At 33.5% G+C, this 27843-nt stretch overlaps 1 protein-coding gene across 1 annotated transcript; it reads right to left on the bottom strand.

Moving 5' to 3' along the window:
• Window positions 1-339: 339 nt before the first annotated feature.
• On the bottom strand, window positions 340-27843 carry LOTGIDRAFT_102713 (hypothetical protein; the record flags this gene model as incomplete). The annotated part of the gene is made up of 41 exons (XM_009045956.1): window positions 340-680; window positions 1030-1209; window positions 1641-1740; window positions 1915-2054; window positions 2218-2403; window positions 3195-3314; window positions 3509-3875; window positions 4128-4283; window positions 4576-4750; window positions 5077-5246; window positions 5558-5805; window positions 6145-6403; window positions 6648-6817; window positions 7173-7457; window positions 7945-8068; window positions 8380-8583; window positions 9254-9526; window positions 15623-15760; window positions 15981-16241; window positions 16603-16841; window positions 17218-17432; window positions 17763-17894; window positions 18229-18350; window positions 18723-18937; window positions 19204-19360; window positions 19696-19891; window positions 20274-20501; window positions 20855-20984; window positions 21253-21505; window positions 21779-21889; window positions 22265-22458; window positions 22700-22850; window positions 23176-23364; window positions 23774-23988; window positions 24441-24579; window positions 24851-24993; window positions 25222-25368; window positions 25609-25723; window positions 26083-26859; window positions 27183-27305; window positions 27760-27843. Coding segments are annotated over 41 exons (8172 nt in total), but the record flags the coding sequence as incomplete, so codon positions are not given.

Raw genomic sequence — 27843 nt, 5'->3', positions numbered from 1 at the left:
GATACATCCCCAAAGGTACCGGCCGTTCTCTGTACTGTTAGAGATATGTTATAAAGTCTTTCATCCACTTTTACACTGAAAAAAAAAGCATTAATCATTGGATGAATGATCAGGAATTTTTCAATTAGGCTTATGTTCGTTTTGGACATTGCTATCGTTTAAGTAATGACCACAAGTTGATTTTATCTTTCATATGATCTGTGTACCACTACTGTGAAATCAGGCTACACAAAACTAGTATTGCTATTTTATAATTCATATGACTATCAACAGATTATAGTACAATTAAAAGACTGTTTTGGATTTTTCCTTCAGTGGCCTACTGTAATATATAAATACTTACCTTCTGGAGTCTGAAGCAAACACAATAATTCCTTTAGCTCCATCATTGGCATTGATTATAACTTCAGCTTCTGTATTATTACTGGCTAAACGAGGGGGATCGGAATTTAACGACCCAACTAGAGCTACAGATAATAACTTTATTTTAAATACTTCATCTATTTCTGGTCTCTCATCATTTATAATGTCTACTACAATCTGGCCACTGGTGACTTTATCAGCAATGTCAATAAAACTGGTTGTCGAACGGAAGTCATCATTAACAGTGGCAGCACTTAATGCTGTATTACTTGAAGCTATGGACCCACTGAGAACTTCGTAGTTGACCCTCACCACACCTAGAATAGTTGAATATCATGGAGTGCAGTTTTACTTCACATTACCTATCACCTAATACAACATTGTACCATCATGATTAATGATATGGAGTTTGTAAGCCTTCTATCATTGTAGCCATATCATCTGATCATTGTAATGGTATTTTCGATAATGAATTTAAATCTGATGGGTACACAGATCACAATGGATGCGAGTCAGGGTCAATTTCAATGTCACTCATCTATTGCCACTCTAGTCTAGGATAACTAATCTGGAAGTAGGAGATTAGACTAACAATATTTTTGACTTGAACATAGTAAGTGAACTCACTGAATACAAGAAACATCAATACTGATGCTATAAACTTACCTATAGCTCCAAACTTTCTGTCAATATTGATTCGAACCTGTCCAATATCTTCTTCAATTCTAACAGTTAATGATGCAGACGCTATTTGTATTATACCATGGGGGTTATCACTACCTTGTATGGTGATTAAAGCTGTTTTAAACTGAGGATCTATTGACGCTGCTCCTGTCTTACCAACACCTATAAAAATAACACTGAATCGATATATGAAACAAAAACATAACATGACACACATAAAAGCAGAGTGGTAGGTGGGTGTGAGAGACTCAACTACCAAAACAACCAATTGATCCAGATTCTTCTACAAACTATCGTGACTACTACCTAGTTTAAAATATCAGCATCTTCTGGAATCAGATGTTAACTGCTTCTTTGTAATCTACCAACTAATCTACCAAGGTGTGATAGAGTGCACTTTCATTACGATTTTCTTTTCAAACGACAATCTACACTACTTTAATTCCTAATACAAAACAAATCTGGATCAAACTTAAAAAATGCTCCACTAAGATCCTAATCTTTAGGATACACTTACCATACAGAAAATAATCAACCAGACTAGAATGATGAACTAAAATGCCAACTGAACATATCTTAAACAACTGTCCTACCTTGTGTTTGAACACTAATTAACTGTAGTTCATATTCTTCATTAATTTCTGGTGTTTCATCCTTTAATACTTCTAGTTCTAGTCTCTTTGCTGTTTCACCCTGGATGAAAATAAAGATGTCAGAAAATTCATATATTGATAGGAAAAAAGGTATCATATATCAAGAAAACTACGTTTCATGCAAATCTAAAATAGGGTCATGCTCAAAATGAGAAAGGGGAAAGAAAATATACGTCCACAAGTAGAAAAAAGCTGTATATGTAATTGAACTTACAGGTTGAAATATAAGAGAACCAAACGATGTTTTAAATCCAAGATCAGGTTTTAGGCCTCCCTTTCCTTTAATAGACCAATCCACCTTGACTGTACCATGAGCTGGTGGAGTTCGTGTTACATTCACTGGTAATTTATCACCTACAAATATCATTCAAGAACATGAGAAGACAACAACTCTCTAAAATTAGTGTTCCTAACTAAATACTCTTTTTAAAGTTTTTTATTGGTTAGTCAGCTAGTAAAGCATTCCTGTCCAAAAGGCTAACTAAATGTATGCCAAGTAAGTAAATCTAATACAAACCTTCAGAAGCTAGTACAGAAGTAGACTCTAAAGCCAGTAGACCTGCGACATAGTCATTCTCTAATATAACTATTGATATATTGGTCTCGGTACCGAGTTCTGCTACACCGTCTACGTTAGTTAGATAAATCATAAACTCCTCTCGGTCTTCTGGTATAGTATCATCTAATATAGTTACTGTTATTACTGAAAATAGAGTATAAAATTCAAGACTATGTCTATTTGATTTGTTATTGTGTTGCTAGTTATTACTGAAAAGTCATGAAAAGTTCATTCAAACTTTTTTTTTAAATTTGATTGACTCATATTCCTATATTATACTCATACATGTGTAATCTACCGATGTTGTCAGGTTTCTACCGCTTTGGGATGTTGTCTACCGCTCTACCGACAGGATACCCGATTCTACCGATTTTTGGGTTTTTTTCCTAATCAAATTTTCACGGGATCTACCGTTTTCAATGCTCAAATTCACTACTATAAATCAACAAAATATCTATCATTACTTGTATCTTGATTGTCGGTAACATGCGTTAATCTCATCATGTAATAATATTATCATTGCCTAATTAATTAATCCCCCAATTAAGATGGTAATTTGATCTATTTTCACCCGATAATGTGTATTTTAAGCCCACGTGACACACTTTTTATAACAACATCCGGTAGATTCTACTTTCACTTTAATAATAAATTCCTATTTCATCATATTCAATCATATATAAATTAACTAATTATCAATCATATATAAATTAACTAATTATCAATCATATATAAATTAACTAATCATATCTAAATCTCAATAATGGATCATTAGAACTTCAATTCTAAATCCATAGTTGCCTTTCTGAAACACTTTGCATAATTATAAAGAGTAAAAAACCTGTTCATCAATCTTTTTTCATATTTATATAATAATTTGTTAAAATATTTGTTATAAAACTTTATGTTAAGTTTCAATACTTATAGAATCTTACCTCTACGAGTAACTCCATTAGCGAAACTAAGTATAGCCCCGTCCGCAATATAATCTTTACCATAGGTGGCGTTACCAGTATCTACTGACCATTGTATGTTTACATCACCAATATTACCACCTACAACAATATAAGTACAGCATTGCTAGTATTATGAAATACATATCAGCATTAATTAGTGTACAGGTCAGGAAATAAAACGTGTGTAAATGGATGAAGTTCATGCTCCAAATTGCTTCTTTTCTTTTATTTTTTAATTAAGCCTTTAGCTATCATATGCATCTGATCAATTTTCTAATAAAGTTTCTACCCACCTTGTCTTTCAACAACCAAATCTACAGCATATTTATCAATTTCCTCTACTTCCACAGTTCGACCAAGACTAGCAGGAGTTCCATAGATATTAAACACTCCATTAGCATTATCATTAGACTCAATCACCACCAGGGCTGACTTGATCTCGCCTAACTTGGGATCCTCCTTCGTTTTGAACTTTTCGTCAGCTACTTCGACTTTAGTCAGCTTCAGTTCAAATTTCTCGTCCAATTCTGGCAAGTTGTCATTAATGATACTCAAATTTATTGCCCCTGATGTTTCACCGTCTCCAATGATGATGGAATTTTCTGTGACCAGTCCAAAGTCCACATCTGCTCTGGCTTTTGCTGCTTGTAGCATTTCATACTGAAAATTCGATAAAAATAATCCATGCAGGCTTAATGTGCACTAAATTATATTTCACAAAATGTTTAAAATCAAATTCTTCTTACATCTGAAATAAGTTCAGAAAAACAAATTTCAATCTACCAGTACTTATATTTTCTCTTTACCTATTGAGATTAAAATACTGACAAAAATTTGAATTCAAATGTCGGTCTTGAATTACCAAAGTCTAATGTGATAATATTGCCTTTAATAATTCAAAAACAGCCTTACCCTCTCACTGTTTTTATCATAAATAGTAGAATCAGAATCCGGTATTATAGTCAATTTATTGGTTTCAGTTGTAAACCAGTGACAGGTAGAGTTACTTGCCCTTGAAAACTGGAAACTTAAACATGCTTCAATACTTAAACAGACAGAGGCACAGGACTGAAATATAAATAATTTTCATTTTAAAAAACACTGCTAGTGGGCATAATTTCTGACAATCATTCACTTCATTGAGCGTACATTAAAGGGTATCACAAAGACTGATGACAACCTTCTTGTTTGTCTCTATCTGACAGTTGACAGTCTTAACTGGTTAATTCAACATCAAATCACTCTTTTGATTGTTCCTTAGAGTTAGGTGGGTGCCTTTCAAGACATGAGTTTCCAAGACGGATCAATTTCCATGAATTTCAGAGAAATATTTTCTAATAATAAGGGAAAGATAACTCACCAGTAGAGAATCAGTTGAGGAAGTGATATTAACTTGATTTCCTGTATCAGCACGTTTACCACTAGTACCACTGTCATAGTAACCAATCACAGCCTCGCCACGTCGTATAGCCTCGGATACCAGATCTATTTCACTAACTGTGTAGAAGACTTTTAGACTGCCGTATGTACCTCCACTGAAATAAACAGTCATAACATCAATAAGTACCACTTTATAGTATATATTAAACATCATTCAGCAAATCTCAGTAGTTTCAGTAAAGCATTTAATAATGATTTGTCAAGTGATACCAGAATGGCAATTAATTTAGTCCATAACTTTAGAGCCTTTGGTGAATAATTCCGACACTTAGGCATTTAATGCTATTAAGTTTACTATAAGATAAGCAATGATGCATGAATATGGATGTAGATAAGTTAATAGTAGTGATAAATTATCAGAAGTATGAAACAGTTATATTTGATGCATTACACTGTCATTTTTGTGTATTATTAGCCTTACCTTCTTTGAACACGAACAACCTCATCTGTTTTCTCTTTAACTCTATATTCATTGGTATATAGCTGTATAAAACCATGAGGATTATCATTTGGAGCTATTGTCAGGGTGAATGTATTCTGTGTGTCTATTCTTCCTTCAGCTGACTTTAACTTGATACTTAATCTTATATCCTATAATCATAAATAGCTATCATATCACATTTAAACAAAGGGTCATCTGCGTGCCAAAATTGTATGTAAAGCTGACCATGAGAACACCAAGAAAGTATAATTAACATAACATATACTCAATATTCTAAAACAGATGTCCTTCAGATATTTTCAAAAACCATTTTAGTGGACAATTTGACTTCTTTTGGAATTTATGGAACTATAAAGATAGTGCAATATGTTTCAAAATATCACAGATTAAAAAAAAATAAGTTGAAAAACTTCATGTTTCTTTAAGGAGGGAAAATAATAAATGATAAAAGCAAGCCTACCTCTTGTCCTTCAGGTATATCATCTGGTAGAATTTGTAGAGATATTTTCAAATTAGATTCTCCACTAACAAATCGTAATGTTCCTGATGAAGGTTGTATATCCTGTACGGCTTCTTCACCATTCAGGTCTGACATCCATTCTAAATTAACAATGCCCATACTACCACCCAGTCGTTCAACCCGTATATCTATAGTATAGGCTATACCATTCTCTGGTTCCTCTACACTCTGACTGGGCATTGCAAATCCTGGAAAATATAAAAATGGGAGTACAAAACATGAGTAGAAATAGATAAACCTTTGGTAGGTTAATGGACAGATTGGCACAAACCCAATACAAGTCTTTTGGAAATCCTAAATGTAGAAAAGTACTGTTAAATTTAATGCCAGGCCAACTCAAGATATTGTGATAACCTCCAAAAAGAAACTCTATAAAGCTAAACTTAATAAATCTTCAAATTATCATACGATAGCAGCATACCATTCTGATAATAACTTGTCAAAAACATTATCTAAAAAGGTTTTTTAAAGTAAAGTAAACCACAAATGGGTTCCACATTTAAGTTTTGGATAAAACTAAAACTTACTAAATAAGCCGTAAGGATCATCTGATGGTAGTATGTTGACAACAGCCTGTTTATTAGTTCCTAGCGTGGCACCACCAGAACTTACAGAAATTAACTCAACAGTAAATGATTCCATCAGTTCTGGAATTCTGTCATCCAATATTTCAATGGGTAACTTCTTACTGGCTTCACCAGAATTCAGGATCACTTCAGTTCGTAGGACTTCATAGTCTACTTTCGAGGTAGCTGAATCTTGTATAGCTCGGAAGAGTACTGTAACCTACAGATAACAAAATATGGAAGATGCAGAGAAAAACGTTTTGTTCAGAGTCAAGACCAAAAAATATAACCTTTGATAAAAAGCATCATAAGAAAAACCACATTTACAATTACCTTTTAGAAAAATATACTGACTTATTTACGTTGTCTGTCCTAATGATATGTAACTTAATTTCATTTTATCAAATTCAAATAAAATCTCTTTTCAAGATAAAAGTCATAGATAAAGTCACAAAACAACTTACCTCTCCAAACAGTCCACCTAAACGTCTAAGGCTAAGCTCTGGTTGTGACCCCTCTGTAACATTTACAGCTAGGGGGTATAACTCTAAAACACCACCAGCATCATCATTACTGTTGATTATAATCTGAGAATAGGTCTGGAAGTTTTCACCAAGTCTTGGAGATTTAGCAACTGTAAAAGATGAGTTGAACAATTAGAAAAAGCTATACTGACGCTTGAAAGCAGAAACATGTTGAAAGCCAAGCTTATTTGCAGAGGGACATTTTACATCAAGCATTTTAGTTTGTTCAAAAACACATAAAAAAATTATGATTAACCCACAAAAACTTTAAAGAATGACCTAAATCCATATTTCATAGGCAGACATTTGAAAAAGAAAGATGAAACAAGCACAACCGACAGGTACAATCAAATTAACAAACCTTGTGAGACTTAATAAATTAAATGAGACCTAAATTCAAACTCTTAGTCAGACATTTTAGAGATAAAACAAACATGACTGGCAGGTCCTAGCTATTATACTCACTAAATGAGACTTGAGCAACTTGTGTAACATTAACTGCTATCAGCCTAACAAATACAGATTCATCTTCTTCAGGGATACTATCATCAAATATAGTCACAGTAAAATTCTTAAATTCTTCTTTTGGTAAGAATTCTACTGTCTTGGTAACAGCACGGAAATCAGTGACATCAGCACGAGTTAATGGTCCTGGTAAAAATGGATATGTTTGTGTTGGAACTAGAGTGGCATAGGTCAGCAATACACCTCCAAATCTTCCTTTTAGTCTCTGAGCTTCAATAGTTATATCTGAAAATAATTATAGACATCTTTAATTTCAGTTTAATTCTGATATGCACAGAGTATTGATCTAAGTGCTGTTTTATCTTTTGTGTTAATTTTAAAACTCAATAATCAAAATTCATCATCATTTGTCGATCATGCTCAATAGATACTCTCTATAATGTGTCTGCATCTGGTAAGATTAGACTGTAAGATGTAACATCTCATATAGATCTATGCAGATCGGAACTATCAGACCTTTACTGTATATGGGCATGGTTCAGTGGAGAATTCCAGAGGTTAATTTCAAAATGTAAATCATAACTTGTGAAGTCCTGACAGTAAATTCAGAATATCATAGCTATTGAAAATATCTTAACAGCTTTGGCTCTCTGGACCTTACCTATGTTCCTGCTCCAAAGTGCAGAAAGGAAGAAATATTACTAACAAAACAAGTTAGATTTTTAAAATTAGAGTCATGAATACATATACATATATATCCAAACTAACAAACCTGAATTTCTCTCATCTGCTCTGATAGATCTAGATTGATCAGCTACAACAAATACACCATATGGATCATCATTAGCTTTCACTATCAATAAACTAGATCTTTTTAATTTATCTCCTAGTTCACCCTGAAATAAGAAATGGTGCTTGTGAGTTCAAATCCTAATATCATACTATTACAATCTATTTCCTAGATTACCTTCAAATGAAAAATTGGTGCTCTAGAGTTCAAATCTTAACATAATAATGTTTTAATTGATCACCTAAATCTGTTTGATATTATATATCAGGATAAAGGCGCTCAAGAGTTCAAATCTAAGAAAGATAACTGTTATGCTTTGTCCAAGAAAAGAATAACAGCTTAACTTCCTATGATCTTGTCTAAGAGTTGGTCCTGTGTCAAACAACAAAAACTAATCAGTACAATGATCAATCCTACCTCACTAGTTGCAGTTAAAGTGATTCTGAATATTTCATCCAGTTCTGGATCGATGTCACCTCTAATCTTGATTTCTATTCTAGACGTAATCTGACCAGATTCAAAAGTTATCTCCCCTGATTTATCAACCAGATCATTATTAACGTCACCCTCTGTTATCCAGGTCACTGTTGAGTTACCTATCGCTCCTCCAAGTCGCACAACCTTAATAATAAAATAGAATGAAATAAAATAAATGTTTTTTTACGTCCTACTTTTCTGCACCAGAAAACTATGGAAATTTAAGTAATTTTAACTAAATACGTTCTGCTCACTTTGGAAAAGTGCTAGTGGCAACCCTTCCATTTGTGGGGTGTTTCATACACGCTTTTATACCATAACCAATATCTTTGCATGTTGCTATTGGTTTCCTAACAGTCTTATCTAAGCCACAATCTTGATATCTGAAGATTGCTTATAGTTTTGCGTTCGATTACTTGTGCCATGCTTCCACGACAATGTTACTCCGGCATTGTTTGACATGCCCGAGTAGTGTCGTGGAAGTGTGGCGCAAGTAATCGAATGCGAAATTTGTATTGATCGCACTGTCCACCTTCTTCTTTTATTGCACATTGGGATACTTGCCAAAGTAACCGGCTCAGGGGGGGTGTGTTACTTCAGCCTGGCTTGAGTAAGCGCGAGTGATGACGTCATCGCTAAAGCGACCGCATTCGAGCTTCCATGCGTAAGCGCAGTGTAAGTAATCGAACGGGCAATTGGAGTGTTCCACAACTAACACAGGATCAAGCATACCCTTCCTATTTTCTTATCACCTCCAAGACTAAAAACTTGCGGGAGGGACATGTTGAAATATTTGACACAGGAAGAAATTTACCTCAAAGAAAACTGAATTGAAGCCCAAATCTCCTTCTTCATCAGCAATAATTTGTAGTGCTGAATCAGAGAATCTGTAAATACCAAACGCTCCATCTGATGGTTTTATTGTGACCTTTAACCTTCCGCCTACACCAATAGCAGCCCCACCTTGTGGATTCACCAGATTAACATAGAAATATTTGTCATCTTCTGGTATAACATTATCCTTGATCGTTATATTAACAAACGTCCAGGTTTCTCCTTCTTCTAAAGTAATGACACTGGCGTCTCCCTGAAACACAAAATATCAAACATCTTAGCTATTGTTATATCTTTTTTTCTAATACATTGATATATTGTATCCTGCTCTCAAATAGAAACAACCATCTACGGTGCCACTGCTCTGACATTATAGTGATCAGCACAGTTCTCTGTAACTTTGAGCATCTAGGGTGTATTTTAGAGCAATAGCTAAGAGCTGCTAGCCTGTCGGGTATGATATTTCGTAAGATGGTTCCACATCTTACTATTTGACTTTATTTACCATATTTATTATATTATTTATATAGATACTATATTTTAAACAAATTTTATTATAAATGTTAGTTTGCTAAAGCTAAAAATCTGAAGATCTAGATCTAATATAAACCAAAAAAAGATCTGATTCAGAAAAAAATGAAATTAAAGGAAATAAAAGTTATTGAAAAAGGAAGCATCTTTCATAATCAGATTTCATCAATCAAAAAATACTGTTGAATTTCATCTCTCATATTCATATTAAATCTCATATATCATCAAATGACAAAATAGAATTGAAGTTGGAGTTCAGAATTAAAATGAGGTTGAAATTAATATTGATTTTATAGGACCCAAACTGACCAAAACTGGACAAATCAAATAAAAAATCAAATGAAAAATCAAACAGTCACCATAAAATAAGATTTTAACTTTGGAGGAATCCAACTTGACATATACAATAATGTACAATTGTATAATTGCTTCAGCAAACAGAATCAACTTGTTTGTTAGGAATTCAGCTTCACTTAAATAAAAAAAAGGAATCACACTTTTCTTGTTTTGGAGGACCACAGCCTGACCAAGTGGTACAAATGTAAAATTGTTCTTCACACCCATATCAGTTTTAAGAGGACCCCAACTTGACTTGACTACAAAATTGCACTTAGACAGCTAAACTGTACAAATTGTATAAGGTATTACACTGCTCTATTTTAGAAGACTTAAACTAAGATTAACTGTACAAATGGAAAATCAAACTTATCAATTTTATCTTGGAGGACTCCAACTTGATTGAACTATACAAATTATATAAAGGATAAAATTGTCAATGTAAAAATGTGTTAAGATATTCAAAAAGAGATCATTGCTCATTGATTGTAATTCTACCCTAGAAATATTGTAATAATTCTATTGTTGATATATTGAATTGATAGAAATAGAAATTACCGTAAACTTCTCAAAAAATATCCTGTATACCCTCTTACAAGTTAGAGATAGAGTTAGATATGACTGATAAATAAAGCCATATCAACAGTCTAGAGCTCTTGTCAACTATGACAAGAAAATACTGTAAAAGCATCAATCTAGAGCTGTAGTATGATAAGACAGGTAAATACAGTCATAATATCAATAGTCTAGAAATCTAGTCAGACATGACAAGAAAAAAATACAGTCATATTAATAATCTGGAGCTCATGTCAATCTGGAAATCAAGTCATACATAACTGGTCAATATAACCATGTCAATAGTGTAGAGCTCTAGTCAGACATGACAGGTAGACATGACCATATCAATACTGTAGAGCTCTAGTCAGACATGACAGGTAGATATGCCCATATCAATAGTGTAGAGCTCTAGTCAGACATGACCATATCAATACTGTAGAGCTCTAGTCAGACATGACAGGTAGATATGCCCATATCAATAGTGTAGAGCTCTAGTCAGACATGACAGGTAGACATGACCATATCAATAGTGTAGAGCTCTAGTCAGACATGACAGGTAGACATGACCATATCAATACTGTAGAGCTCTAGTCAGACATGACAGGTAGATATGCCCATATCAATAGTGTAGAGCTCTAGTCAGACATGACAGGTAGATATGCCCATATCAATAGTGTAGAGCTCTAGTCAGACATGACAGGTAGACATGACCATATCAATACTGTAGAGCTCTCGTCAGACATGACAGGTAGATATATCCATATCAATAGTGTAGAGCTCTAGTCAGACATGACAGGTAGATATGCCCATATCAATAGTGTAGAGCTCTAGTCAGACATGACAGGTAGATATGCCCATATCAATACTGTAGAGCTCTAGTCAGACATGACAGGTATATATGCACATATCAATAATGTAGAGCTCTAGTCAGGAATGACAGGTAGATATGCACATATCAATAGTGTAGAGCTCTAGTCAGACATGACAGGTAGATATGCACATGTCAATAGTGTAGAGCTCTAGTCAGACATGACAGGTAGACATGACCATATCAATACTGTAGAGCTCTAGTCAGACATGACAGGTAGATATGCTCATATCAATAGTGTAGAGCTCTAGTCAGACATGACAGGTAGATATGCTCATATCAATAGTGTAGAGATCTAGTCAGACATGACAGGTAGATATGCCCATATCAATAGTGTAGAGCTCTAGTCAGACATGACAGGTAGATATGCTCATATCAATAGTGTAGAGATCTAGTCAGACATGACAGGTAGATATGCATATATCAATAGTGTAGAGTTCTAGTCAGACATGACAGGTAGATATGCATATATCAATAGTGCAGAGCTCTAGTCAAGCATGACAGGTAGATATGCATATATCAATAGTGTAGAGCTCTAGTCAGACATGACAGGTAGATATGCTCATATCAATAGTGTAGAGATCTAGTCAGACATGACAGGTAAATATGCCCATATCAATAGTGTAGAGCTCTAGTCAGACATGACAGGTAGATATGCTCATGTCAATAGTGTAGAGATCTAGTCAGACATGACGGGTAGATATGCCCATATCAATAGTGTAGAGCTCTAGTCAGACATGACAGGTAGATATGCTCATATCAATAGTGTAGAGATCTAGTCAGACATGACAGGTAGATATGCTCATATCAATAGTGTAGAGATCTAGTCAGACATGACAGGTATATATGCTCATATCAATAGTGTAGAGATCTAGTCAGACATGACAGGTAGATATGCATATATCAATAGTGCAGAGCTCTAGTCAAGCATGACAGGTAGACATGCCCATATCAATAGTGTAGAGCTCTAATCTGAAAAGAAGGCTTTATAGATCTCTATCATTAGAGTGTTTACGGTATTTGAAGTTGAAAATATCATTGAGAAAAAACAAAATGTCAACAGACTACCTTGTAGAAATATTGTGAATATCTTGGGAGGAATATTGAATTATAATATGGTATTTAATGGTGCTGTATAGCATGTGTTCTTTATCAATTACTATAGTTAAAGGTAATACATTGTAAATATTTTAACATTAAACAGTTTTGTTTTATTTTTTTTAACATTATTCTACTCTTTAACTAATATTTAAACTCATTTTTTAAACTCATTTTTTATATTCTATTTTAAATTGATTTTTATTTCTCATTAGTCAGCTCTTTAATCAATTAGATTGAGCTGTGATAGTTTGAATTTTCTAGGGAATAAGGTGCCATATCTCCAATATTTAACCTTAAATAATATTGAAATATCAGTTTGAATTATCAGGGCTAGTTAAGATAAAAGGTATGTTATAAAGATAAGCTGATTCAGTAAACAGGTGGTATCTAAATTCCAATCAAATATTAATGTAAATTTCTGTCTGAATTCCTACTGAATAGTCAACCATGAGAGTATATAGTTTTTACATGTAGTTAGTTCGTGTTTTCATTTTTGAGTCCAATTATAATATCTATATCATAAGGACATGTTTATTAATTGAAGAGCACCTAATACCACTCTGTAACTGGGTTTGTTAATATTTATTTAAAAACTATTATCATTCTAAGATGTATCAAAAGTTTCAATTTATAAACAATTTTTCTTCAGAAAATCAGTCTAACTTAGACAATTGGTATGAGAAACATGTTTCATTTTATTTTTCTATTTACAACAAAATCAAACAACAATTGATTGAAGTGCAATAAGCCAGTTTTAAAAATCACAATAATTGCTTTTTAACTGCCAAACATTAGAAATTAATTTTGATTTTTTCAGAGTGAGTTGAAGATTGGTCCACTTTATTCTGAGAAAATTTAATTTCCCGCTGTTAGACTGACAGGTGTGATGGCTATTCTAGGAGAACAGACAAGACTTCAGGACACTCAACATCGCAGATTTCTCAATATCAACTTGTTCGTCGGATAAAAAATCAATAAAAACCTAAACTGGAATACTGACGAAATTTTAAATATGGTGAAACATCGAGACTGGATAATCCTTGAAATAATTCTAACGCTAATTGTTTTTTCTAATTCGTTATCCAACTCGTGTGATTTAGAAATCCAAGGATGTGAATATAAAGTGAATCTAACGCCAAGTTTAAATTGTGAGCAGAAACAATTCCAGGATTTAATTCACAAACGGACAAAAAGATCAGAAATTTCTGACAATGACAGGCCAATAACTAAAGCAGAATTTAAAAAACTTTCATTAAAAGTTAGTAAAACTGTTGATAAACTTTCAGTACGAGTTTTACGTTGGTGGAGAAAATTAGCTCGGAAAATTGACAACCTACATTCAAAAGGACCAACAGAACGCTCACTAGCAGAGAAGAATTATAACTGTCCTGATAGGTTTGTTGGAATGAAAGACTGGCGTTCCTGCTATTTATTGTCTAATTTCAATTCTTCGTGGTATGATGCTAAAGAATATTGTGGAGCTTTTGATGGAGATTTATTATCTATGGGAACTATAAAAGAACATTACATTGTCACTTTTCTCATCAAAAACGATCCAGGTAATTTTGATTTCAAAATCATTTTGCATTGCTTTCTAAATTTGCTTTGCTTGTTATTTCTATATTGTGCACTCAGTCACACCTGATTTGAATACAAAACATTTTTGAGGGTGTATTAGGCATAATTGTAAGAAAAATTTTCAATTTGCAATCACACAAGGCAGGGTTGAAATGACATATTATGCTACTATATTGTTTATAGTGTGATTTTTATAAGATGGACAATCTTAAATGGACGTTAGTTTAAATTAAAAAATTGTTCTCGTCCTTTCCAGAATTAAAGAATGCGGCTGGTTGGTGGACTAGTGGTAGTTACCATAGCAACAGAAAACAATGGATTTGGTCATCACAGTATTATAATAAACAGTTTACCTTTATAAAATGGGGGGTGGGGGAACCTAACGAAGAGGGGTCACAGTGTATGATGTTAAAAAGAGATGATGACCATAAATGGCATGATGAGATTTGTACACAAAGATTTAATTTTATATGTGAAGTTCAAACTACAGCTGTACAAGAAGTGGTGTGAGTTGAAGATATTATAAATGTGTCAGGCTATATCAATAGGAATCAGTTTTTATAATACAAATAATGTCTGACTAGATTTCAAAGCTACTGTTTTGACTGTTTATATCATGTTGACTATTGAATAAAAACAGTTATCATAATAAAAATAGTGTATGAATAAATTTTTAGACTGTTTAAGTCGTGTCTGATATTTAGATCACTGATCAGTCGTGTTGGACTAGCCATTGGTAAGAAATGTTTCGCTGGATCAAAATAGATTTTGATCAAATAGGTGTGGAATGAATTGTGTGTCACTGTACCATTAAGAATTAGTGAAAATATGATTCAAGAACAAAAAAACGTTTTTAATCATACAATATTGAAAAAATACATGTAAATTGATATTTCCAAGGTAAAAGAAGGCTTTTGATAGTGAGTTATGTTTTCAACAAAATAATTTTGTGTTTTAGATGTGTTTACTATAATAGATATTTATTAGTTTTGATGAAGATTATTATTATAGCTATACAAGAAACAATTTGAATTTAAGAAATGATTTGTTAGAGTTGTAGAGAACTGTTACTGGCCTGACATCTTTGTATCTCTAGCTTTGGTCATCTTTTCATTTGATTTATTGGGAAATTACATGGTTGATTTTGAATACAGACATAAGCCAGTGTTGGTTTTAAACCAAGAGTGCTTAATTAACTTGAAAATTCCTATTTCATCAGTCTGAAACGGTGCACATTTTAGTGTTCTGTGTCCCCAATATCAAAGGCCAGAAAATCTTATTTGAATCACTTGAATGTAGTTCTCTCCTTGGACTGTCTCCAACCATTTAGAATATATACAGTTAGACTCAAAATCAAAACAAAACAGTTTGGCTTACCACAAAATCTATAGGTGATTTCCCTTGACTTTTAGCAGACCCATCCTCAGTTCTCCACTCAGCTGTAATTTTCTTCAGAGTTCCCTGAGCTCTTACTACCACTAGAGTTGCTACCCCTATTTCTTCTTGTATCATTATCTACAATAAAGATCAAATTTTTTTTATTAGTTTTGTGGACTCCATAGAAGAAAAGTTGAAGAACCCAGTCAAGTAGCATCAAGAGTTGCTTTGATGCTACATTAAAATAATACTTTTTGCACAAGCATTTTTTTCTCTATAACAAATTTTTCCTCAAATTTTTCGCTTGACATATGAGTATAAATCTCCATTGCTGAACAATAAACTTTATGTATTTTACCTCTGGTTCTGATTCCGTGGGTAGAATCATGCTACCGTTATTTACAGGGGGTGTACGAGAACCAGAAAATTGTAATAAACCATAAGGATAGTCATTTTCTTCTATGATAATCTGAGACAGACGTCCACTGGGACTGATACTAGCTCCACTTGTATTAGTCGTCCCTACCACACCATCATCTGATACAACTTTCTCTAATATTACCATGAATGTCTTTCTTACTTCTGGTATATTGTCTTCTTTAACTTCAAATTGAAAAGTCTAGAATACAAAGGAAAGTAAATCTAAACTCATACTTCTGCAATATAGTTAATAATACCCTTTTCTGACATTACTGACAAATACTGCTTAATCAACAGTCTAGAGCTCAAATCAGACTCGACCAGCACACACAATCTAATCAACAACTTAGAGCTCTAGTCAAACATGATTGGAAAATATAGCTAAATAGCTAAAATTCTTGTCAAATGCAACTGGCAAATACAGCTAAATCAACAACCTAGAGCTCTAGTCAAACATGACTAGCAAATACAGCCAAACCAGAAGTTCAGTCTTACATGGCTGGCAAATACACACAAATTTACAGCCTTGTCTAATTTATATGTACACCTAAAGAACATACTTGTAATCTGCTGCCTGGTGGAAAGGTCACCACACCTGTATAATTTACAAAATCATCTACAGCATCGACTGTACCAGTGGGGGTCACCTGACGTACTACCCACGTTAAATATACAGTCCCATCATCCCCTCGTAGCCTCTCTATAGAACAGGTGATAGCTGTATTCTCTACATTAGTACTAGCTGGTGTACATAGATCTTTATATCTGAATTCACCATTAGCATTGTCACTCTTTAATACTGGAGATAAAAACATATAAAATTCAAATCTCAAAATCTCGTATTTATTTTCTAGTTGCCTTCCCTGATAAATATCAATATGATGAATGATGAATATGATAAAAACTTTTATTATGAAAACACCTGATTTTGTCAGTTTATGGAATCATTACAATTTGGATATATACATGTTCATCTTCTTCTTGTGGAAGTTTTTTCAGTTAAGTTAATATTGCAAAACTGAGTAGGCCTACCAACATCCTTTAGGTTGCATCTGATATTTTTTGGCTCAAATCAATAAAGGGTTTCAGACACAAATTCTGAATGTAATTCTGAAGACATTGGTATCATCACTTCATAAAAGACTCATAATTTTAGAATTTTTTAAATGACCAACCTGTTAATGTTGCCTTTCCATCATCAGCAGAGATAGTAGCGCCACCATTAGCCGTTACTAAATCAATAGAAAACACCTCATTCCCTTCCTCTTCTACATCTTGTAATGAACGAACTTCAAACGTATTACTTTTAACGTTCTGTTCAAATACTAGAATACCTGATACAGGAGTTACTTCCCTTCTTGCTGGTAGATCATATGTCTCACGTATCTCGCTGAAATTAGATAAACCACCAGGGTTTGTTTCTATCAAGTTATAAAAAATATTGCTATATTGGATACAATGTAGCAATGTAGAAACTTTAAGTGATGCAGATTTGAACAAAACCAAATCTAAAAAATAAATTGAATAGGAATGGTGGCCCTCTGAAAGCAATGTCTAGTGCTCAGAGTTGTATAAAGCTTCCAGAAGGGTGAGCATGCTATTTCTTGTATCAAAGAAACACATCATAAAATCTGAGAAAAATTTGGGCTGATATTTTGAGATGACTGTAATTACTATTTCATCTGATAAGAGAATGGTGTGTGAAATGGGCAATACTTACTTTTCCTCAAGTTTACGTTTAAACAACCTGACATCCTGTAGGTAGCCATTGTACGTCTCTGTCCCTGGTGCTCGGGCTCCAACCAACAAAACCCCTTCAGGACTATCTAGTATTCTATTTCCTACCATTTTACTACAACAAAATAAATCATATATGTTCTTGTTTTGAAAAATATTTGCCAAATGTAACCGTCTTTGATAAAGTTCTAACAATAAAAAGAAATCCTGATCACTTCACAAAATTATTTTCAATGGGCTACACAAGCATGTTGAAATTAGAACAAAAAAATAAACAACTTTTGCTCAAAATTCACTTCACTAATACAAAGACATTTCCAACACAACTATGAACTTGATGGGAGGATTATCTCCTTACTTGTTCAGAAAACAAGAAAAAGCTTATTTCAAAAAACTATTCCACTGAAAAATCAAAAGATATCAGAATTTTATACCAAAATAAAACTTACCTGGTGCCTATAGATATACCATCAAGATAAAATATAATAGAACTATTTGAAACAGCTACTAGAATGTGATGCCATTTACCATCTTGAATGTTTTTATTAGAACTACTAGAAATAACTTGGTTCTCCTGGAAGATAAAGAATATTTGAATTTTCACACAAACTTGGACTTCCTTAAGAAAAAGCAGGGAAATACATTCATTTTAGCCAAAGAGCAGGCTAGTTAGTTGGTAGATGACAAGTTATCATCTGCCTCCAGGTGAAGATGATATCTAGGACCAAGGGCAGGCTAGTAATTCCTTTATGCCCCATGAGGCATCCGCTGAGGCAATATATCCCTCTAGCATCATGTTTGTATAAGGCTGCATAGGCAAAGATGCACCATGTTCACATAGAGTGAGTGAGTTTAAACCATATTCTAGGTCATTGATATCATCCTGATGTCCTATCGTTTGTAGTTCAGAATATAAAGTAGTCAGGTAACTTATTTAACTTACTGATTCAGCAGTAGAAAGAGTTAAATCTATATTAACAGTGGACCCTGTAGATTGTAATTTTAAACTGTAAAATTGTCGGACACCACTGGCTGAAGTTCTAGCTATAATATATCCATTAGCGTTAGGGAATGGTTGAACCCAAGCTGATAATGTCAGACCATTTTCAAACTTGGTTACATCTGGGGTCTTGTCTTTAGAAACTGTTACATAGTTGCCTACAATAAACAATCATAGGCTACAAACAAAACACTGCAAAAGTCATAACACTAGTATCCTTAGCTATTTATTATATTTATGTATAATTTGACTCACAATAGAGATAATTGCAAAATAATATTATTTATTCCACTTTTGTGATAGAGACAGTCAATGCCTCACAATAACTGTAGTACAAATTAAACATATTATAATGGTGAAATATTCAACCTATATCTATGAGATGAGATGAAACGTATTTAATAAGTATAAGTTATTTCTTTACCTGCACCGCCTGAGAAAAGAAGAACCAGAGTACCAGTTTGATTCCGTTGTTTGGTAGGAATAGGTACCATGGAAGAAGGTCGGTCACCAATAAACATCAGATCTATTAAATCTGGGAATGTTCCACCAACAGAATCAGAATATATCTCCCATACCACCTGTAGATACAATGATTAAACCTTGATAACCAACCTCACTTTGTAAGTATGGACGTAAGAGGTAAGACATAAGAGGTAAGAGTAAGAGGAATGCATTGTGCATTGTTGACGATAGCATTTTGGGATACTAGAAAAGAGTGAAGATTCTTCAGGGCAAATATTTTCTGCCTTCTTAGAATTCTAGGCTCAATGCAATTTTACAGTTTGTTTTCATGTCAGAAAAAGAAAGAATTACAAATCTCTTAAACACAAATCTCAAACTACTATATTAGTCTAAAGTATATCTAGAATCTAGAAAAACTAGATGAACTGTCAAACAAACAAGAAATATTTACCTCAGTTTTACCCAGAACACCTTGACGTCTTTCTACTGTTACAGTAGTCCTGGTTGTTGAGTCTTTCCCAACTTCAAAGTCTTCTGCTATTTGAAGTTCACGAGTTTTAGAAGGAAAAGCAAAGCGACCATTGGGGTCATCACTGGCAACAACATTCAATAGTACTGTGGTATCTGTACGAGCAAGGTTAGCTAGACTATCAGTATCAATTCTTCCCACCAGGACTGAAAAAACAGAAATAAAAATTATTATCTTTAAACTTTGCAGTGAGACAAAAATTTTATGGAAAGAATATATTCCATTGGCATATTAAGGCACAAAAGAGTTAAATGTTAAATTTATATCAGTATAAGGTACTAATATCAACAACATTTAAGATATGTATTTCATTAATTGCTCGAAAGAGGTATAAAGAACAGAGTGCAGAATAAGATACAGAACAACATGAAATAAAACTCTACTTTTTCCATTAACGCAGAAGAATATAGAACAGTAGGATATATGACAATTTCATTACTTTAACCTAGTAAAATGCAAAGTCTTTGTATGTGAAATCCCACCATAACATTATAAATAACTAACCTATAAGATTGTATAATTCTACAGTATAAGCTAGATTAGTTTCTGGTATATCATCAGCCAATGGTTTGATTGATAATTGTTGTCTGCGTTCCTGTGATTGAAATATCACCGAGCCTTGTGTCTGTTCAAACTGGTCTCCATTGTCTAAAATGTTTCCTGTAGATAGGGAGCGAATTCTCCAGAACACTTCCACTGATCCTTCTCGACCTTCACTTCTATCAATACTAAAATTAAAACAGATGATCAGTTATATTCTTAAAACAATATTAGTCTTAGAGCACAAATCATTGAATACAAAAATGACGAGAAGGTGCTTAGCTGTGTCTGTCTGTTGTAATTTCACAGCAAAAATTCTTAAACCAACGAGGACTGCTAATCGAAAATCATAGTAGAGCTCTACTAAAATTAAGGGTTTTATATCTTCCTTTTAGTGGAATTGAATGGACCACAGAGGTTTGACTGAAAATAGGAATGGTGCAAATCAATGCTATAATAGTCTACGATACCCAAAAATAAAAAGTTTAGAAAACCTCTTTACAATCCCTTTAATACAAGAAATTCTGTTTTATGTACTCACTTTAAGAAATATTCACTACCTTCTTCTATAGTTCTACCAGTTGATGACTCAAATTTAAAAATACCATAAGCATTATCATTATCCAGTATAGTTATAGTTGCTGTTGATTTATCAGTTAGTAGCAGATCACCTACAAAATGGACAAAATCTGTGTCATTCGAACTTTTCATCTACCTAAACCTGAACTGTATATTTAAATACAGACCTAAAAATATTAAAACAGAACCTGAAGCATTTTGTTAAGTTTCACGCTGTGTCACCTTCAGAGGACATGTTTCAGGTTCTGTTTTTAATATTTTAATATCGCTCTGCAATGGATTTATTGAGCACTATTAACAGTATCATTGTAAATACAACTCTACACATTTGTCTCATTTATATCTTAATCAATTACTTACCTCCTAGATCAAAGAGTTGAAGAACGAACGTTTCATTTCCTTCAGGTACATCATCATCTAAAACTGATACAGTGAGATTGAACATGGCCTGTCCAGGTTGAAACGTTATAATTTGACCAAGTATAGGACTAAAATCACCATCAGCAGACTTGGCAGGACCATCTAGTGTTCGGTATCGGACTGTAGCAGATTCTGCTAGATTTCCTCTCCGTATAACAGTAAATATCAGACTTGCTGGCTCATCACAATATACCTGGTTTTCTGAAAGATTCAAAATATTAAATTATAACTGAACCGTCCAACACTGTTATACATTCTGCCAAATTCATAGAGATATATTATTCTATTGACAAGAACTTGACAAAACCTCAAGTATTCAGAAAAGGTTTTGGTCATTTACTGGTTTCAAAATGGGAACATAGTAAGTGAACAAAGATACTAAAAAGAATCAACAAGTTATTTGACCAAATACAGAGTGGATATAAGACAAAAAAAAAATAGGATGTAACTTACGAGTAAATTCTACAGGATTATCATTGGATCTTATGATTATAGTTGCCATGTTTGGTTGTCCTAATGTGGCGCCCCCTGTTGGTGTTGACAGCTGGACTCTGATTGTCTCATCTTGTTCCGCGATCTATAAAGGAGTACAACAATTTAAATGAGAAGTTTGTTGCCAGACCAGTAATATAAAGGATAATAAAATTTAAATTTTAAGATATTACAGTAACACGTAGATCAGTTTCCATGAAACGATATGTCCATAAAACAGTTGGTGAAATGAGACCTTTGTTCAAAGTTCTATTAAATTTCACACAAAGCTGTATATTCTCCAGAGATTTCAGACTTGAACGACAGAAGTGATGAGTACAAACAAACGTAAAGACAAGACGATATGAAATAAGCACACTTCTTGAATACTCTCCAGAGATTACAAGCAAATTATAGTGAATGAATGCACGCAATATCCAACAATATATGAAGATATAACGTAATACAGACTGATACATACATCATCATCTACTGAGGTGATATCAATACTAGCTGTAGTTTCACCAGGTCGCATTGTCACTATACCAAACGTTGGTCGTAAATCATCTCCTGTAGAGGGCAGCAATGTCCATGAGACAGTAACGGTACCAAAACTACCTTTAATTCTTTCAAGCGGTAAAGATGCATTTTCTATATTAGATCCACGACTTTCTCCTAGAAAACAAGAAGTTAATGAACTCTGTATCTTCAAATATCTTACATAGAGAGTGAAATTTTACTGATAACGTGGGAAGGCTTTGATCAATCTTAGGTTAAGTTTCATATCTAGTCCAGATTAAAGTATATCTGAATTCAAAATCAATTTTAGTGATAGACCAATCAGATGACTAAACCATCTTCAGTTCAGTTTTTGAGAATATGGGTCCTGGAGTGAGATATTAAACTTATTACTTACTGATATAAATAACCATAGGATTATCTTTAAACTGTAGAACACCATAGGGTTGGTCATTCTCTTTTACTGTGATTAGTACTGAATTTTTATCACCAATTGTCGCCTCACTTTCACCATAACTTGATAATCTCATAGTATATGTTTCTCCGAGCTAAAAATCCAAATAAATAACAGATATCTTCCAACCTTTATTTGTTATCAATCATCAATTCCAATAACATTAGATACTATGGAAAAATTACATAGGGTAACCAGGTGAAAGTACAGATCCCAGGTTGAAAAACCTGGGTGAGTATTTTTCCTTTCTTGTGCTTGTAAGAGTATATGTATCAAACAGACATAAGTAGCAATGAGGATTCTCTGATGAGGAATACAGGTTGATAAACCTAGTAATAAAGTTGCATCAGATAATCTTTGAGTGAGCCTAGCGTACAAAGCATAATTGTCTAAATTAAGGGTTATGCACTTGGACCTACCTCGGGTATATTATCACTCTTAGCTATAACTGTGGCAGTTTTCCTCGTCTCTCCAGGCTGAAATCTCAATACATTGATGGCACCAAAGAATTCCTTGACTCCATCAGGTTCTATAACATACTGAACTTCTTTAGTCATTAAATTACCACCAGTTCTTTCTACTACTACTTCTATAGCTTCATCTCCTTCCTAGTATATAGATAAAATATCAACATTAGTCACTTTTAACTTTTTAATCTGTGATGAAGGTTGAAAGGTGGGTATTATTACTATTAAGCTGGGGGTAATTACACCAAAGGAGGTAAATTTTGAAATTTTTCAGGGGTAATGAAGCGCTTTATAGCACAAATTTCTAGGACGATAATGCAATAAATCAAGGATACTGAAAGGGGTAATAAAAAGAAAATATTTTTGCTCTAGTAATGAGGAAACAAAACAAGGCTGTATGTGTGTACATTAAAGATCTCTGGATATTTCAAGCAAAGGAATTGAGATTATGTTGCTGTTTTTAAAACTTTGCTGTCTAATTGTAGGACCCATCATCTTTCTTCTTTTTATATCAATTCATTTCACCAAAACAAGTTTTTTTCTTACTTACCGATATTAAATAAGAATTTCTCATTACACCAGCAAATTGAAACACACCCCCTGGATTATCATTCTCTAGTATAGTTATAGTAATAGAGCGAGTTGCCTGATGTAAACGTTGGGTAGCTGCAGGTTCCACAGAGTCTAAGGTAACTACCATTGTCTCGTTATTCTCAGGGATATTGTCTGGTCGTATTTGTATTGATAAACCCACATTGTTAGAACCTGAAATAAACATTGGTAAATTGAGACAAAGATTTAACTTAGTTGATCAGGACAGTTCAAAGTAAACTCCAATAATAATTTTCAAAAGTTTATTTTATGCCCTTAGCATAACATAAAAACAATCTTTCCAACAGCTGATTTGAAAGAGCTGGTTTCAAGAAATCAAATGGTGACCACATGTATCAATCCCTTTGTATAATTGTGAATGCTATCACCAGGCCAACTCTTGGCAGAGCAGGTCTTTGCATCAGAATTTTTAAAAACCTTGAGGAGGATTCAAACCCATTTCAACCAACTTCATAGAAGATGACAATGCAACTAGTAGCTATAGTTTTAAACACACTTGATGTTTCCAATTTGCATAAAATCTTTTGAAATAAATAAGAAAACACATATGAAGAGGTTAAAGTCCTTCATAAGTTTTTTCCCACATTGAAATCACAATGACCTACCTGAAGGAATGCTGACAGATCCTGAGAGAGCAACAACATCTTCCTGGGTGACCTGGCCTACAGAATCACCAACTCCCTTGATAGACCACCTGATTACAGCATCACCACTTTTACCTTCTCGACTAATTACCAGTGGTATCTACAAATACACACAACAATAGTTATAGTTTATTCCATCTCAGCTCTATAAAAAAAACTTCATTGCTATCAGATGTATCTAGAAATACACACAGGATGAAAAACATCATACCTATGTATTTATCAAACCCTGAAGAAAAGATTTACAGGCATACACCAAACTGGCTAAGCACATGGGATGAATATAACACTATATTCTATTGATTAAACCTTAATAGTCATACACATCAGATCTCTACAATATATGACCTCCAAAATGTATGAATGTTCACCTCTAAAAGTCCAACAGAAGGTTCCTCAACTATCTCATCTGTCATGTTAAAAAATCCTATCTTCCCATTTGCTTCTTCACTTTTGATTTCCACAGTAACAGATTTTCTACTACCTAGTTTAGGACTGTTATATGCTCCAAATTCTGGTTCTGTAAGTATAGATTTTTTTAAATTTTGAAACTACAGTCAGAAAATTCAAACTTTTTAAATCAAATACACAGGTAAAGCATAAGTATTCCAACAGCATCTAATCAAAGATATAGCCTTAAATTGTACTTATACTGTTAAAGCAGAGTAAAACAGTCCATTCGAATATATTACCAATATGTGATTTATAAACTCAACATGACTAAAAAGATATATCAATTTACCATTTTGAAGTCTAATGTCTGACAATGTAGCCACAAAGTTTCCACCAATTTGCAGAAAAGCCGTTCGCAGTAGAGGTATTTCTACAATAACAGGATTTTTATCTGTTGCCATGGTAACTTGCATTTCTGGTGTTGCCAGCATATCATCTGATATAATAAAATATTCAAAATTAATAAATATTAGGGACATAGTGGCACACCAATGTCAATGTTGACATACCTGTGATAACAACAAAATCTGGAGACAAATAATCTCAATACATCAATTGTAGAGCGAAATAAAAATAGCACTGTCAAAATAAAGCTCAATACATCGATTGTTTTAATATTTTGTTTCTATTTCTATATACATTTCTTATATATATCTTTGTTTTATTGAAATCTTACCAGCAGTGAGTTGACCGTCCACGTCATTGAATACAACAGTAATATTGACTAATAAATCATCAACACGTCCATCATTTCTATTTAACTGTAACTGTAGATACCGGTTTCCAGATTTCTAAAAACAAATAAAGAGTGAAGTTACACCTGCTTCTCAACACCCCTAATATTTGATTCATAAAAACAAGTGGCAATTCATCAATTCCTGGTCCTTTAAGCAATAGTTTATCTGGTATATGACTAATAGAAACACATAATGAACAGATTTTAAACTCTTTCTTTCAGCTGATAAAGATAAGAAAATATATAAAGAAATGAAATGTAGTTTTAAGCATCTTTTCCTGACATTGTATAGACTCCTATGTGCTGAATGTTAGACAGGACCATATCACTTTGGTTCTGACCCATGTAAAATAAAAAGTTTACAAGGTGTATGAATTGAGAATACGTAAAAGAAAAGAAACAATCATTACTCACAGTAGGTATTAGGTGAGTATTATCAGGTCCAAACTCTACTGTCCCATAAACATTATCACTATCTTCTATAATTAGTTCAGCTTGTATAATACCTTCAACTTTAGCATTACCAACAACAGTATCTGGTTTCAGACGCACCAGAAACTTCTCTGCTATCTCTGGACTAATGTCTTGTACAATTGTTAAACTTATTTCAGTATCGCGTTGTCCAGCAGCAAATGTTATCGTTCCCTTCAATGGACCAACATCATCTTGCACTGGGACTGTAGAATCTCCAGATCGTACCACCTCCCACTCGACAGCAACTGCTCCAAAAGTTCCACCGTTTCTAATGACAGGGAATGTTGCTACGGTAAAAGTGTCTTCGTTGACACGAACTGTTAAACTATTGGCTGCATTAATGGATTCAAAACTAATTGCTCCATTTGGATTGTCATTAGCACTTATTTTGATCACTACTTCAATTAATTTACCCCACACGACTTCACCCTCCAACTTGCCGATTTGAATTTTAAATGTTTCCTCCATTTCTGGAGTTAAATCGTCCAAAATTTGAAAAGTGAAATTAGTTCTCATGACCCCTGGTGGAAACACGACTTTCCGACTTTCTCCATTAAAATCTTGTCCTAATATGGCAGTACCACTAACTAAGATGACGTCAGCAGAAACCTGAGTGTCAATGGGACCTACAGGTATAGAATTATCAGACACAATGCCACGAAACAGAACCACATGGGCTGTTTTTATTCCTGGTCCTTCTTCATACCTATATTCACCCTGGAAATAAAAAAGATTTTTGAAATGAGAATATCAATCTATTGCTAGGACAATAAAATATATTCTTTAATAAGAAAAATCATATGCAATGTGCAATTTGAGCACATTTTTTCAAAACAATAAAGTGAAAGTCTGTTGAACTAGAAGAAGTGACATTTTTCATCCTAGTAAATAGAAGCAAATGATCCAGGAAAGATCATATCAAAGACATTCAGCAATGAACTAAGACTTATTCACCCAAAGTTGAAGATTAACTAAAATATAGAGATCAGAACTAACCGAAGATAAGATGACAAAATAAGGTAGAATAAAAATAATCTCACCTTTTCAAAGCTAATTGGTGCATCATTAGCCAAGATTCTAATTTCTATTTCACCACCCTCAATTCTAGCACCACTACTGACTTTTGTTAGTTTGATAGTAAAACTTTCAGTGTTCTCTGGTATCTACAAAATACATCAAAACCATAATCATACAGATAAATATTTACACTCAGTCTGAGTTTATTTACATCCATATAAATCTAACTTCCATTACCCCCTTTTAGCTTACCATGCTCATTCAACTTCATCTCAAATCAAGGAAATAAAAACTTTTTCCAAAGTCGTTATCCTAAACATAAGACATAAGATATTCGCCCACAACACATGATAAGTTCCTTTCCTTATTATGCACATTTTCTGAGACTATATTTGTGATAAAAGTTCAATAAATGCTACCTCTTAGAATGAACATGGTTTTATCTTATTTTAATGTATTCTGTTGTGTATATGAGGTAAATCCACTGATAATTATAAACTCTTATTGGCCAAGTGTGAGAATCTAAATTCTCTAAGAGGTAATATTCCTTTAATACACCACTACAATTATCAAGAATTAATGAACATAAAAAATACTTACATTATCAGCGCGAACTTGAAGCTGCATGACAGCAGTTGTTACTTTAGCAGGAAATGTTATCTGTCCTCTTATAGGAGCTATATC

The sequence above is a fragment of the Lottia gigantea genome (genome assembly GCF_000327385.1).
Source record: "Lottia gigantea unplaced genomic scaffold LOTGIsca_1, whole genome shotgun sequence".
NCBI lineage: Eukaryota > Metazoa > Mollusca > Gastropoda > Lottiidae > Lottia > Lottia gigantea.
Note: the sequence above shows the minus strand (reverse complement) of the source record. Positions and strands in the feature narration are given on the sequence as shown.